The 16,114-nt window shown below is 35.7% G+C and overlaps 1 protein-coding gene and 1 long non-coding RNA gene across 4 annotated transcripts in view; one reads left to right on the forward strand and one right to left on the reverse strand.

Annotated features, from left to right (window-relative positions):
* LOC127501499 (uncharacterized) overlaps nucleotides 1-14,175 on the reverse strand; it is a 36,195-nt gene extending 22,020 nt beyond the window's left edge. The window contains exons 1-2 of the long non-coding RNA XR_007926622.1: nucleotides 13,391-14,175; nucleotides 10,123-10,335 (exon numbers count right to left, since the gene is read on the reverse strand). This is a non-coding gene — a long non-coding RNA (uncharacterized LOC127501499). The remainder of the gene's footprint in view (nucleotides 1-10,122; nucleotides 10,336-13,390) is intronic.
* The window catches only part of LOC127501488 (NACHT, LRR and PYD domains-containing protein 12-like), a 29,692-nt gene continuing 13,629 nt past the window's right edge, over nucleotides 52-16,114 (forward strand). The window contains exons 1-6 of one of the 3 annotated variants that reach the window (XM_051873479.1): nucleotides 52-334; nucleotides 7,438-7,554; nucleotides 9,729-9,788; nucleotides 9,878-11,623; nucleotides 14,171-14,344; nucleotides 15,135-15,308. In XM_051873479.1, the coding sequence (XP_051729439.1) occupies nucleotides 270-334; nucleotides 7,438-7,554; nucleotides 9,729-9,788; nucleotides 9,878-11,623; nucleotides 14,171-14,344; nucleotides 15,135-15,308 (2,336 nt within the window). In that variant the 5' untranslated portion in view covers nucleotides 52-269. Of the gene's footprint in view, nucleotides 335-7,437; nucleotides 7,555-9,696; nucleotides 9,789-9,877; nucleotides 11,624-14,170; nucleotides 14,345-15,134; nucleotides 15,309-16,114 lie in introns of all 3 variants that reach the window. The other 2 variants (XM_051873477.1, XM_051873478.1) reach the window with 2 other exon arrangements.

Below are 16,114 nucleotides of genomic sequence, written 5' to 3' on the forward strand. Positions count from 1 at the left end.
CGTATGTGTCTGATCCACTACGAGAACAGAACTTGCCTGCGCTTTGTTCACTGCAGCCGCCTACTATCGGCTGAACTTCAGGCGAGGCGCATCTCAAACAAGCTTACTGTGACGCAGACTGACACGAGAAAGTGCATTCGTGTTCATAGCTCTCAAAAGAGAATTTAAATAATCTAAAAATAGATAATTTTGTGAAAAATATCCTCAGAAATCATGCTTTAAGGCTAATCGAAGCGAAGAGAGATCGAGACGAACTGGAAAAGTTTGACATGCACATGAAAGAACACTTCTGGAAAATCAAAAGAAAACTTTTCTTTCATTTACTTTTTCCTTGGTGAGTATTTTCACTATAATGTATGTATTAAGTGGTTTTGAAATATGGAGAGTTATCATTTGAAATGTAATGTGAAAGAAATGGGTCAGTGTATCTTTTGACTGTGTTATGAAATTACCTTATTATTTTTATTGTGAGTATTAGGCTTATCATTATTGCTGATCACTGTTGTTGTGCTATGATATTGTAATATTTGCCTTTATATGATCAGAGGAGTATAGAATGTTTATGAAAGTGTCACTTCACAATACAATAGCAAAATATATAAATATGTATAGTATTTTTATGTTACATTCATACCCATTGTGCGAGCTGTCTATTTAACACCGCGTGGTTTATATACATGTTGCCGCTGATTGGGCTGACATTTCTGACACACCCACCAAACAAGAGAAAACATATCTCAAACTGGGCGAATGTAGGCTACAATACATTGAAGTAAAGCGCAAATCAGTAGCCTATCAATTTAAGTGTAAATACGCAGCAGTCAAAACAATTCTGTTTTAGACAACACCCTGAGTTTTGGACATGGGATGAATTTGAAATATGACAGATATGAAAAGATATTACATGTTATTAGTTCCTCAAAGCGGTGTTATTAGTTCAGAGATGGACTTTATTGTAATGGGAATTGGACGTCATGATTTGATAACGGAGGTGAACTCGTTTGAGATGCCAATTTGAAATAGGCTATCACACATTTAAAAAAAGTAAAAAAATAAATAAAAACTCAGCCAAATTAAATTTTTGGAGTAATGTTAAATAAATATAGTGTTAAATATAGCTATTATAGTGCTCTCTCAGTTATAAGATATCAAAACCATGAAATAACACCAACAATAAAGAGATGAAGAGTATTTTTATAAGCCTATTTATTGCCATTTGTTGGTATCAGAAATTAACTTTACCGTAAGGGCAATTGATTTTCAGGGGTTTTTTTTACGTTTATATAGGATTTTTTTCCTAATCTTATTACATTTGTAGGTATGCCATTTTTAATGTGAAGTTCTTAGAATAATATGACGCTATAGACCTTATGTAGCTCCGCCCCTTTTCAGCGCTGCGCTCGTTGACTTTTGTCTTCCAGTTTGTATTTCCACAGCGATCTTACATATTTATGAATGAACTGCTCGTTTTAAAATCTTCCCGGTCTACTGACATTTGTTAAGACATCTGCTTTAAACATAACAATGCTCATGATAACTTTCATTAACTCTACAACAAGTAAATCCACTTCACCAGCTAAATATTCTTTGACAGCGATGCCATAAGAAATGTACAGACCTACCGCAAAAACGGAAGTTCAAAGACAATTTTATAAAGATAACGGCGCGCTTGTTTCTCTGGCGCATACGGTCTATAGGTTGTTACCAATTAAATCAGTATCAACCAAAGGCTTGCAGAGGTGGCAAAGAAGCAGCACCTGAAGTTGCTTTTAGATCTATTTAATGAGATGTTAGATAATGTTGCTCAGAGAGGGCAGTAAATGCGTAGCAATTACAATTGCATAATGTAATGAGATTAATGTTTTAAACAACATTTTGAATACAGAAATATTAAATGAATGACAAAATGAAACGATATTTGGATTATGAAATTAATGTCGCCAGTAGGTGGCAGCAAGTCATTGTGTTAATGAATGAGTCATTTATTCAACCGATTCGTTCAAAACACTGATTCATTCAGGAATAAATATCAAGTGAATCTCTAATCTATTGGGCCATTGAATCACTCAGTCAACTGATTTGTTCAAAGACTCTGTGCGTTAGGAGTCAGTTCTGATTTGCATGGGAAGTTTAGTTGGCAGAGAAAATAAAACAACATTTTGTGTGACATCCATTAATACTCAATATTAATGAAATAAACTCAGAATATTGCCTAAAACAAAATGTATTACTTTAAGGAAAAAATAGCATGTAGGCCTAGCCTTTGACATATCATAAGCCAGTGATAAACTACATTTCCTACACTTCTCTATGAAAAAAAAAAAAAAAAAACTAAAAATAGAATAGGCCTAATATAGAATAGGCCTAATATATATGCTGTGACTGTAAAATACACAAATAAATATCTTTTCATAGCCTATCTGTCATATCATTTCAAATTCATCCCATGTTGTCTAAAACAAAAGGTGTGACTGCTGCATATTTACACTTAAATTGATACTGGTACTTTGCGCTTTACTGCAATGTGTTGTACATTCGCTCCACGCTGCCCAGTGCATCAAGCAGCATGCCATCTACCAGTGTCAGAAATTTACTTTCCCATATGGTTCCTATTAATGATTTTCAGTTTTTTTTATCTTTATATAGAATTTCTTTCCTAATCTTATTAAATATGTATGCTATCTATAATGTTAAATTCTTAAATTTAGTCAAATAAATCAGAATATTATGACACTATAGGCTGTTAGCAATTAAATCAGTATCAACCAACTGCATGAAGCTGCTTTCAGATGTACTTACAGTAAATATATTTACATGGCAATTACAACTGTATAATATAATGAGATTCATATTTTAAACAACTTTTTTACACAGAAATATGAAAGGACTAAATGAAATGATACTTGGATTATGAAATACTGTCATTGTGTTGAGGAAGGAGTCATTTATTCATTCGTCGATTTGTTCAAAACGCTGATTCTTTCAGGAATAAAATCAAGTGACTGTCTATATTAATTGGTCATTGAATCATCGTCTATATCAATAGGTTGTTCAAAGACTCTTATTCATTCAGTAATAAAACAACTCTGTGCGCCTACTGCGAGTCAGTCGCTCAACAGTTCTATGACTTTATTTGCTTTGGAAGTTTAGTTGGCAGAGAGAATTTTTGGTCAACAATAGGTGTTACAATAGGTAGTTGTGAGTGCAGGTGCGAAGTAAATTGTTATTTCTGAGATAAGCTAGTATAATAATAATAATATTTCTGAGATAAACACGCGTAGGTTGCCGAATTTATGGACACACAAAAGAAAGCCTTGTCTACGCTCTGCCTCGGTATGGTATGTGCCAAGCCGTTGGCCATTCGTTAGTCTGGCTGTTTGACGAGAAAGAGATTAAATGTAGTGGCAATAAACACGTTAAGAATCCATTAAACCAATGACCAATCAGCTGAAAGCGGTGTTTCATTCCCGCCCACATGTAGAGATCAAATATTACTGTTAAATAGGCCTATTCAGTAGCGTAGTGGATGGGCATGCAGGGCACGCACCGTGCTGGGTTGCGCCAATGATCATGCATCAACGATATAGCCAGATATATTGTCAAAAGCATCAAATATTGGCAATATTAAGAGGATTTGGCATTTCCAATTAATGTAGGCATGTTAATTCTTCTAGTCTATTATTATTACTATTAGGTTACTTTTATTATTAAATTAATATTATAGCAATAAATTTGCCCTGCAATAATTTCATAGCGCATCACAGCATAACTGACATGCTGTGAGGATAGGAATAAAAGATTAGGCTATTAACTCCTCTTTGAAAATGTTTGAAAGTTTGTTAGGTCATTCTACAATTAATTATAGGCCTATAATTAAAATTATTAACAGTCTATAATATTTCCGAACACTGCAGTCATCAATGAAAATTAAGAGCAGCTTCAAGCACCGACTTTAAAAAAACAACCCGTTTAACGAAATACAATTTATTATTAATTTATTTCACTGTATGTACGGGCCAGAAGAGAAATATTGGAATAAATCCAGACAGTTAAAGAGCCTTCCATTATCAGCATATATATGTAATAATATGCGATAATATGCTTCGTTTATGCAGCGTCAGATGCCTACAGCTCCCTTTTTCTAATCAAACAACCAGACTAACAATGAAATTAAATGTAAATTAAATATAATTAGGCAAAATAATTAAATATTTTTACACACTAATACAAAAAGGAAAGAATAATTGATGGGTAGCCTATATAATAGGCCTATACCGTTGACGCAAGAACTGTCATTCTGACTATCTGATATCCGGAGAACAACAGAGAGACTAAAATACATACTCTTCTGAGATAATGTAGGCCTTGTGTTTTATTAAAATGTATTATAATTGATATTGTAAGGCCCGCCCAATCGGTCCAACAGCAGTTTTCCCATAGGACGGGGAAGGTTTCTTGCACGTTCTGTCTTTTCAGTGTGGCAAAGTAGATCAATTCCATTAAAACTCTTATCTCATTCCATTTTATTATGACTTTGAATTTAGGTTGGAATGTCAATTGATTATTGACCATTTATATTTATATTTATATTTATAATTTATCTAGACATTTGATTATTCTATTTAACTATTTACTCTTATTGTACTCGTTCATTCGGTTCTCAGAGTCGCACAGGGTCCTTGCACCGGCCATTCATTTATTATGCGGGCCCACGATCACAAACTCACCAGTCTTGGTCACTAGACAGAGGTAATTGACTATACTGTTTAGAAGGCCGCTTTCATACTTGCTCTATCTAAAAGTATTTTGTTTAGTCCCCATAGATCTGTATACACTTAAATTAAAGTAACACTATGTTTAGTCAGAGGTCACAACCACTACTACAAATAAGCTGACTAATATTACTTCTCTGATAGTAGCTTTGGTTTGGTTATGTCATGGTTTCCCATGTACACTTAGCTAAAGTAACATTACATTAAACAAAGGGAAGGCTCACCCTATTTAGTTTGGTCAATCAAAATGTTGTTGTCCTAAACGGAAATTCCCTTTTTAGCTTTTACAGTCTAAGTACACTTGAACTAATGCCAAGTGTTAGCCGGAGCTATAAAATCACAGTTGGCGTGCCCTACACTCCACTCAAAACTGGACTTTAGTCTGTTACTAACCTGATGCAGATTTGCGGTAACAGCGGATACATCATAATATACTGAAATCAATAATTTCAGAGTAAGTCAGAATAAAATCAAATGTAACAATTTATTAGTCAGGTAAACATATCATGCCAATTACATAATCAATTCAAAGATGATCAATACAAATCATCAAATGCTCAGAAATAGAGTAAAAGATGCATGCCTGGGCACTTTTTCCTGGACACTCAGCAATGTGGGCTGATCTGATTACAGAATTGCCCCGAGCCTTTTGCAGCATTTCTTTAAATACTCAGACCAAGACAAAACATCCCCCAATGTGGGGCATGAACCTACAATAGGAATTTGCATTGACTAGGGTCACAGAACTAGGGAATTCGCACCTTGGAGGTAGTTTGGATGAAGGACCCTGGGAAAGGGGCACACCCACGATAGCAACCAAAGTATCTCTAAACTCTTAAAACCTTTATTACCTTTTGTTTTACTTCCATGTAGACGAGACCATTGTACCAGTCGCACTGAGACATTTTAAATGATACCAAACATGACTGTGAATTCACTTGCATTGACAGGACTTTATAGTCTTTATATAATCTTTCTAAATGAACGGAGTGAAGGGAAGAATGTGTAAATGGAAGTGAGGGAGAAGGAACAAATGTGAAGGAAGGTTAGGATAGAAAGAAGCTTTCCCGCAACTTCACTCTGTGGGATGTGGAGACAAATGGTTGTATGTGTTTGTACTGTCCATATCTCAGGAGATCAAAGTATCTGAGGTTCAGGTTACCTTACAATATCTCCAAAGAATGCACCACAAACTGCTGCACACTCACACACAGGACTAATTTTACGATTTGTATAAATGTAATAACTTGCAACTTAGGCAAGTGCAAGCAGGACTTTGTGTGTGTGTGTGTGTGTTCTGAAAAAAGAAGGTAATAAGCCTTTAGAACAACATCAGTGTGAGCAGTTACCAATAAGTTCACACAATTACAGTAAGTTGCGATGGGTTAAACTCTAAGCAAATAAACGTGCCTACAGTTAAGCACAGACCAGTATTGAAGTGCACAGGAAATATGCAGCAGTCATAACTTTGATTTGCTGAGTTTATTTCATTAATATTGAGTATTAATTGATGTCAAACAAAACGGTGTGTATTTTCTCTGCCAACTAAACTTTTAAAGCAAAGTTATTGTGCGTTCTCTCCACGCTGTCCAGTTCGTCCTGCAACTTTCCCACACAGATTTTGAGAGTTGGCCCCCTAAACTAAACAGGCCTAAGAAGTTGGCTAATGGGCAGTGTATGGTAAAAGATGCAAGGTACATTCATATTTATTAAATAAACACCTATAATAGCCTAACCCATTTATCTTACATGCGTAGAGCCATACGCGAATTCTACACAAATACAACATTAACAAACATTATAAACATTATTAACATGTAGGCTATGTGTATTTTACTTCCCCTCACTCAATGACAAATCTTTAAATGAATGGTATTAAAAAAAAAATAAATAAATAAATAAAAAACAAGAATGAAAAAATTTAAGTAGCCATGTAGGCCTATAATAAAATTGTAGCCTATAAAAATAGCCTTTAAATATTGCCATTGGTTACAAACAACATTTATTTTATAACACCAAGCCTAAACAAATTTATTTAAATCTCTCTCTCAATCTCTCATTCGGTCCAAAGTTTCCATATTTGTGATGTAACTTGGATGTTAAACTATTTATGCAAAGAAGGCTCGTACTTCAGTCAGGTCCTAAATCAGCATCATCACAGAGAAATGAGTTTGGAACAACAGCAAGTGACAGATGACTGACCGGCACCTTTATATTGCACTACAGGCAAATTAAATTAAGCATATTTTATTTTGATAATGAACAGGCTGTGATGTCAAGACAGCACTGCCAGAACTGATATGTGTGAGTGCGCCGGCGCGATCACTTTGATAGAAGGGGAAATAATGTAAACTAATACTCTTTATAGTCATACAGATGAAAGAAGGACATCATTCAAAATAGTAAAATGTATTTGTGTGTGTGTGTGTGTGTGTACATTCAAAATGACTACAAAATGTATTATGTACTATAAATGTATTAAAAGTGTATTATCCTTGGACAGTGTCATCACTCTTCAACATACTATCTTATGCTTTTTTGATAGACAACCTTTATTTTCAACCTTTATTTACAACCTTTATAGTGGAATTTATTTTCATGTAAAATCAACCAAGTTGATTCTTGTCTCTTTTATCTCTATTCTATTGTCTCTATTGTATTAAAGTCAATTCGAGGGTGACACATCAATCTCACCGGAGCCCAGCTGTGTGTTCATGAAGAGTGACGTGTCTGTGGGAGAGTCAATAAACTTTGTGGGAAAACACACATCAGCTAATCTGAGGTATATAGATTGTTCTCTATGTGAGGTTTATTTACATGTAAAATTAACTATAGGGTCATTCCATGTCAAATCAACCAAATTTTAGTTTCCCAGGATTTTTTTTTATTTTGTTCATATTTTTTTCTGAAGGAGGACAAACATAGTGATGAAAGCCAAAATAATTGTATTAAATTTCATGAACAAATACTTACTGCGTAATCCACTATTTTGTAGAGGGCAGTGAAAATGACAATTTTAAATTATCATTTTTTTATATGAATGAATAAAGGTACGTTTCTCTACTTGTTCTTCAGACATTCCTCTTTAAATAAGTAGCAATTCACATTTAATTTTCGACCACAGAAAATTGGTCAAATTCAGCAATCTGCTCATGAAAAATGCTTTTAGTCAAAGTTTTTAGTCAAGATACTTTTGCTAAAACACTGCAGAAAACGAGAATGCAGCAAAATACAATTCCTATTTTTATCTGTCATACAGATATCTCTGACCATTTAACTAAACAGGTTTGTGACAACTAATGGCAAGTTCACACTACAGGATTTTAAGCCCGATTTAAGCCGATTTGCAAGTTAACAAGCTTGCCGACAGGTCGGGCTGTGAATGGGGGAAAATCAGACAAATATCTAGCATGCTAAATATCTGGAGCTGTCGGCCGACTCAATATTCTGTGGCGTCGCGTGTCGCGACGAGCTACAGCCAATGAAATATACACTGATGTCTATGGAAGCAGCAATAACAATCCATTCAAATATAATTTACCGACGTTTATTCATATCAGATACACGTTGTGTAAGTAACTATAAAGCTCACTCTATTCTTCTCTCAGTTCACCGGCCACATGTATTTCGGTACAAATGGATGAATTCACGTGCTGTAGCCTATAAATCTGACTGACAGGACTCTCTGAACTAAAGTGCAAACAAACAAGGCGACGCCCATCTCACGTTATAGATTAAGATCAAGATCATGATATAGGTTTTTAAATGGCAAAACACTCACTTGCACATATATGAGAATTGGAATATCAGATAGTTGATGACATGGTGAGAAAAGCAATACATCTGTCATACTGTGTAGCCGCGGTTTGTCATGTGACAATCATGACACGTCAACATGGAAACAATAAAGGGAAACGTTCTAATGGTGCCCTTAACTCTGGGAGGTCAGCTAGATTATTTTAAACTTTTGTGTGAAAGGGTTATTTTAATTTTAATAAAATTTTATTCTAAATGTAATCTAATTTCTTCCCGATATCCATTTTCAAATAAAGTCGTTGGGTGACAGAGTTGTTGTCGTGTCGTGCTCGTGTAGTGTGTCTCTTTTGTTTGTTTCTTTTTTCTTTCTTTTTTTTTTTTAGTTTTTTTTTGTGTATAATATATTTTTGTATACATTGAGACTTTCATCAGTTTTATGTTTATATAAAAACTGTTATAAATAAAATTATTTAAAAAAAAATTGCCTGATAAAACATTTGATTAGGGAAAATTATTTACTTTCTTTGGTAAATATTGGTAAAAATTCTTAGACATCACAACTTTGGCTCTCGGGGACCAAGATTCTCATCTTTGATGACTATTTTGAGTGTTTAAGATTTTTTTCCTTTTACGAACTACTATTGCTGCCCCAATGGAAATGTATAACTGATCCAAAACATTATTGTCCAGAACTCCACTGGGGAGGAAATGTAGAGACCAGACCTCTTTTGGAACTTTAAAGTAAATACCCAGATATAGGGCCTTAAAAATTTAAGATACCAAAAGAAAATTTTGTTAAGAACTGAAAAAGGCTATTAAGATATATTTAATACTTCTTGAGTTACAGGCATGCAAACTTTGATGGTGCTTCAGAGTCCCATTTTTGAACGGTCACCATTGGGATATAATGCAACAAGGACTGCTAAAATCAAATTTTACAAATAGACCTACATATCTCTGTTTCATTTTGATCCCACTCTACTAAATCGTGAATTACTATTAAATGCCAGGAATTAATATTTACTTTCTTCTTCATTTATGAATCTCTTTCACCAGAAAAATAAATCAAAATTAACATGTGTGGCCAGGGACCTCTGGTTAAGGTGACGCAGAATGACTTCATATGAATGACTTTATATGTCTCTGTTTTCTCTTCTCAATTATATAGTCTCTGTTCTGTCCATGTTTGTCCATAATTAGTGAACAATCTATGGACACTCAAGGAGCATTTTGGGGAAGACACACATCATCTAATCTGAGGTACAACATTTCTGTCTAGACATAAAGATATTTTATTATCACTTTTATTTCTTTAATCTATGTTATAATCTAATAATCTATTCTTTCAGTTGTGATTCTCAACTGGTCCAAAGCACATTTAAATCAAATCTGCTGAAGAAGTTTCAGTGTCTGTTTGAAGGAACAGCAAAGCAGGGAAACCCAACACTCCTGAATGAGATCTACACAGAGCTCTACATCACAGAGAGTGAAAGTGGAGAGATCAATAATGAGCATGAGGTAAGACAGATTGAGACACAATCCAGGAGAGCAGCAACAGAAGACACACCAACCAAATGCAATGACATCTTTAGACCTTTACCTGGACAAGACAAACCCATCAGAACTGTGCTGACAAAGGGAGTTGCTGGCATTGGAAAAACAGTCTCTGTGCAGAAGTTCATTGTGGACTGGGCTGAAGGGAAAGAGAATCAGGACATCCAGCTCATATTTCCACTTCCTTTCAGAGAGCTCAACTTGATGAAGGACAAAACACTCAGTCTTTCAGATCTTCTTCATGTCTTTTTCCCTGAAACAAAAGAAATGGAAATATCCAGTGAAGAGTATAAAGTGTTGTTCATCTTTGATGGTCTGGATGAGTGTCGTCTGTCTCTGAACTTTAAGAGCAAAGTGAAAATGTGTAATATATCTGAATCAGCCTCAGTGGATGTGCTGCTGATGAGCCTCATTGAGGGGAATCTGCTTCCCTCTGCTCTCATCTGGATCACCTCCAGACCAGCAGCAGCTGATCTCATCCCCTCATCCCCTGAGTGTGTCCATCGAGTGATAGAGGTACGAGGCTTCAATGAGCCACAGCAAGAAAAATACTTCAGGAAAAGAATCAGTGATCAGAGTCTGGCCAATACAATCATCACACACTTGAAGTCATCAAGGAGCCTCCACATCATGTGCCACATCCCAGTGTTCTGCTGGATCTCAGCCACTTTTCTAGAGAAGATGTTGAGTGAAGCAGAAAGTGGAGAGATTCCCAAGACACTCACTCAAATGTACACACACTTCCTGCTCATTCAGACAAACATCAAACATGAGATGGACTATGAGAAGAAAGTGAAAGATGAAGACATGATTCTCAAACTGGGGAAACTGGCTTTCCAGCAGCTTGTGAAAGGCAACCTGATCTTCTATGAGGAAGACCTGAGAGAGTGTGGCATTGATGTGACAGAAGCATCAGTGTACTCAGGATTGTGCTCTCAGATCTTCAGAGAGGAGTTTGGCTTGTATCAGGCGAAAGTCTTCTGCTTTGTTCATCTGAGCATCCAGGAACATCTAGCAGCTCTATATGCTCACCGCTCCTTTACAAACAACTGCAAAACACTTAATCCATTATCTGAGCTGCATCAGAGAGCCCTAAAAAAGGCCTTAAAGAGTAAGAATGGACATCTGGACCTTTTCCTACATTTCCTTCTGGGTCTCTCATTGGAGTCCAATCAGACTCTCTTACGAGAACTACTGACACAGACAGGAAGCTGCTCCTACAACAAAAAGGAAACAGTTGAGTACATCAAACAGAAGATCAGCGAGAATCGCTCTCCAGAGAGATCCATCAATCTGTTCCACTGTCTGAATGAACTAGGTGATGATTCACTGATGCAGGAGATCCAAGATTATCTTAAATCTGGAGAGATAGGAGGAACCAATCTCTCCTCTTTACAGTGGTCAGCTCTGGTTTATGTGTTGCTGACATCAGAGCAGAAGATGGATGTTTTTGATCTAAAACAGTTTATTGGAGCACAAAATACAGCAAATGAAGTTCTTCAGAAGCTGCTGCCTGTGGTTAAGGAATCCAGATCAGTTCAGTAAGTCACACTGACAACAATCACTACACTGATAAAACATGATCAAATTTATGATTTTAATCAAGTCAGGTTTTATATATAGAGCACAACCGTAGTTGATCCAAAGTGCTTTACAATAAAAATGAATCAGAGTTTAAAAGAGACAAGAAAAAGACAGTAATAGAAATAAAACTCAAGTATCAAAATCAATCAAAATATACATACATACATAAATAATGTAGAACACCAGCTATTCAAAATACATACATACACAGCATGTCTCTCCAACACTGTGTGTAGCTTTAGTCCCGCTAGCTGTACAGCTGAGCAAACTCATTCAGAATCGAATGTAAACATCCACAAAATACATGCCATACTTATGTGATCTGATATGCTGCATCACGAACAGTTTGTAAAGATCCTTTTTGAGAGTTATATTTGCTGTGTGAACTTGAATTATATTGTATATGCAATGTATTATGGAGTCGCGAGCTTGGGGACAGGGAGCAAGAGCATTTAAAGGTGTACACCGCCAAATCAGAGCATTTTTAATCCCACCCCAAAAAAAATGGTATAATAAAAAATCTATGGGGTATTTTGAGCTGAAACTTCACAGACACATTCTGGGGACACCTTAGACTTATATTACATCTTGTGAAATTTTTTTTTCTAGGCTTGATTGTGTTAATGGGGCACAGTTCAAGAGATACATAAACAAACATACTCTGTCCGAGGTGCAGGTCAAGAGAGATAAATCTAAATATGTATGAAAGATTTGACTGCACACTCACTTGCATAAAGTTTTTATTGACCTTGTCATACCTTGTTTATACCTTGTCATAACTTGACAACGTTTCGGCACAAAGCCTTTGTCAAGGTATGACAAGGTATAAACCTTGACAAAGGCTTTGTGCCGAAACGTTGGGTCAATAAAAACTTTCTGCAAGTGAGTGTGCAGTCAAATTTTTCATATATAATGGGGCACAGTTTAACATGTCTTAATGCTTTGTTTTTAAAAAAAACACAGTATTTTTCATATATTTTACCTCTACAATGCTGTCTCCATTGTCAGTTTGAATGGCCGGTTTGACTTCCTGGTTCTATGATACCACTCCCTCCGAAATACACAATGGGCTCAGATTGGTTAGCTGGCCCAGTGTATTGTGATTCGCTCAGAGCCGTTAAAAATATGTTTTTCAACAGCTCTGGATTCGCTGAAGCATCTAGTGCACGTCGTACGGAAACGCCACGCCCCTTACCATTACGGGCAATAGTTGCATGCTTTCGGTGGAAATGTAAATAATGGCATCAATATTGCTGTATCAGTTTGAGCCTGAATCAGACCCAGATAGCAGTAATAATGAAGAGGGTCCAGCAAAACCTCTGCAAGCACCGCTTTTAAAGGATGTTTCTGAATGGTAAGTATTTCCTTTTGTACTTGTGTCAAAGTGTTTAGATATGCTGTCACTTGTAAATGTTAATGCGTTTTGTTAGCTTTCAATATACGATTTTATCCTGATTAAATCTTTACTGTAGCCGAATACAAGGCTGAGTAGTAACATTTTTGTAAGGGTATCGTTTAATTTATAGCGTTAACAACTGTTTGTCTATGAACATAGAAGTTTGTTGGCATTTGTTGGAGAAGTATGCAATAGAATTTAGCTAACTGGCTAGTGAACCCAAACTGCATTGATCTTTGTTTATGTCGTTGATGCAACCAAAAAATAGCAACAGAACTATACATTTAAAAGACATGTACAAAAATGTACAAAAGTAAAACATACTTACAGTTTGAGGCCTATAAACAACAGCTTCTGCTTTTAAAGTGGGAACTGCTTCATTTTTCAGTAATAGCCTTTGTGCAAATCCAGCATTGAACTCATGTAGATTCTGGAAGCTGTCTTCTGCGCCGCATCCAGTGTAGAAAATATTACTGATTATAATGGGTTCTATCATCTTTTGACGCATTGCGTGTCCAGTGTTAACAATTCTTCCACTTCCATAATGCCACACAACATGGCCTGTTCCCATTGACATTGTTGCGTGTTCCTGGGGGCAGGGTTTATGTTAATCGCAGGATTTATGATGTCACCAACCCAAATCCAAACAGTTAATAATTGTAGGCATTAAACTGCCATAACTTTAAAAGACAATATCTCCATTTGCATTGAACTTTCAGCACTGTAACTTTGCAGGTACTGTTTATGCTCAAGCAGCAACATGACACACTAACTAAAGTTAAAAAAAGTGAAATCGCAATGAACCACCCTTTTTAAGTCGACTTTAAATTTTATAGGGAAAATTGAACCATCTGTAACCAAGACAGTGCAGATTGAGGTAGGCCAACATACAAAGAGTTACAGTAATCCAAACGAGGAGAAATTAGTGCATGAATCACAATTTTGAGGTCTTTACTAGAAAGAAAGTGTTTCACTTTTGCTACAGATCTGAGTTGAAAAAAATGTAGCATGCGCTTTCTAACCAATGAAATAAAAGGATAAATTCATATAAATGTTATTATTTATATCAGTGTTTCTGAAGACTGAAGAGTGTCATTGTTCTCTACAGGTTGGAGAATTGTGGTGTCACAAAAAAAGGTTGTGCTGCTTTGGCTTCAGCTCTGAGATCAAACCCCTCACACCTGAGAGAACTGGATCTGTCATGGAATAAACTAAGAGACTCAGGAGTGAATCTGCTCTCTGATGGACTGAAGGATCCTCACTGTAGATTGGAGAAACTGAAGTAAGAGTGTATAAAAGTGCATCATCATTCTCATTCATTCTCATCCCACTGTGAATAAAGAATGATAAAAAATAAATAAAGCTAAAAAAGTGCACCTTCAGATAACTGAAGTGAATATTTTCTTAAACTTAATTAGATTATTTTCAAAGTGTCTGACATTTTAATTACATTTGCATTAATGCATTTAGCAGATGCTTTTATCCAAAGTGACCTCCATTGCATTCAGGATAAACATTTAATCAGGTTTTGCATTCCCTGGGAACTGAACCCATGATCTTGGTGTTGCTTACACCATGATCTACCTTTTTGAGCTACAGGATTGATTAATATCCTTATTACAGTGTAAAGATGATTGGATGAAGTGAAGATATGAAAACTGTTTTCATATCATATAGATGTGTTGGGTATTTTGAGGTACTCACACAAAAAAATTAAAGATTTACATTCATATGAAATTGAAACTAACCCCCTCAAACAGCATGTAGAAGCAGGTCTGAACTTTAAACTGGACTTGATATTATTGTTATTCAACAGCGCTTTGTTCTGTCTGCATTGACATCATTTTCTTTAAGAGCTGCTGTGCAGCCAAAATTATATACCAGTTATCACTGTAAAGCTGCTTGACACAATCTGCATTGTAAAAAGCGCTATATAAATAAAGGTGACTTGACTTGACTTGACCTGTTAATCATGCCGTGGATTAAGTATCTCTTTCTGATTGTGAAGTTCCTGCTTATCTGAGCTGTAGATCCTGAACTGAGGGACCGAAGAGTGTCATTGTTTTCTACAGGTTGAGGTATTGTGGCGTTACAGTTGAAGGTATTGCTGCTCTGTCTTCAGCTCTGAGATCAAACCCCTCACATCTGAAAAAACTGAATCTGACTGAAAACGAAATGGGAGATTTTGGAGTCAAGCAGCTTTCTGATCTACTACAGCATCCTCACTGTAAATGGGAGATACTGAGGTAAGTTTGTATGAAATCTCTCAACATCATTCTCTATATTTATGGTAAATAATGACTGCCATAGCAAAAATCTACTGTGAAATTACTAAAGGGAATGTTGTTTTTGTTTTCATTAGATTCTTTCCAATGTGTCTGACATCATTTTACTTGGTTATAGTTTAATATAAAACAATATTGGATGAGATGAAGATGTTACATCTGTGTTCATACAAATGTGTTGAGGATATTAAGGTACTTACAAAAAAAATCAGACAAATCACTGCCATGCTGACATTTGGAAAAACAGCACCCTTGGTCATGGGATATTGCTTAATTATTTGATTAGCAACTGTTAATTTATTTTACTACCACTTTTACCTCTTTAATTTATGTTGCAATCTGTTATTTAATCTTTCAGTCATGACCCTCAACTGATCCAAAGCATGCATAAAATAAAATAAGAAGTGTCAGTGTCTGTGTTGTGTTCATGAGTGAATTATATTATCGACTAATATTTCGAAGTGTTATGTAATGATTAGGGCTGTCGATTTAACACCTTAATTGGATTAATTAATTGCAGTAAAAAATAACGTGTTAAAATTATTAACGCATTTAACACACTTGCCCCGCCCCAGACCTATGTAGGTCATCTTACATTTCATTCAGTTGATTGATGACGAGTTGTTGTTTTTTTCTGAACATGTCCCACAGTAAACTCAAGGAGACCCAGTTCAGGCCTGCCAAAAGGCTACTGCATCACACAAAAATAATTACACTGATAAAACATGATCACATTTATGACGTTAACATGTGTTTTTGTTCCAATG

Source organism: Ctenopharyngodon idella, chromosome 19 (assembly GCF_019924925.1).
Source record: "Ctenopharyngodon idella isolate HZGC_01 chromosome 19, HZGC01, whole genome shotgun sequence".
Classification (NCBI taxonomy): domain Eukaryota; kingdom Metazoa; phylum Chordata; class Actinopteri; order Cypriniformes; family Xenocyprididae; genus Ctenopharyngodon; species Ctenopharyngodon idella.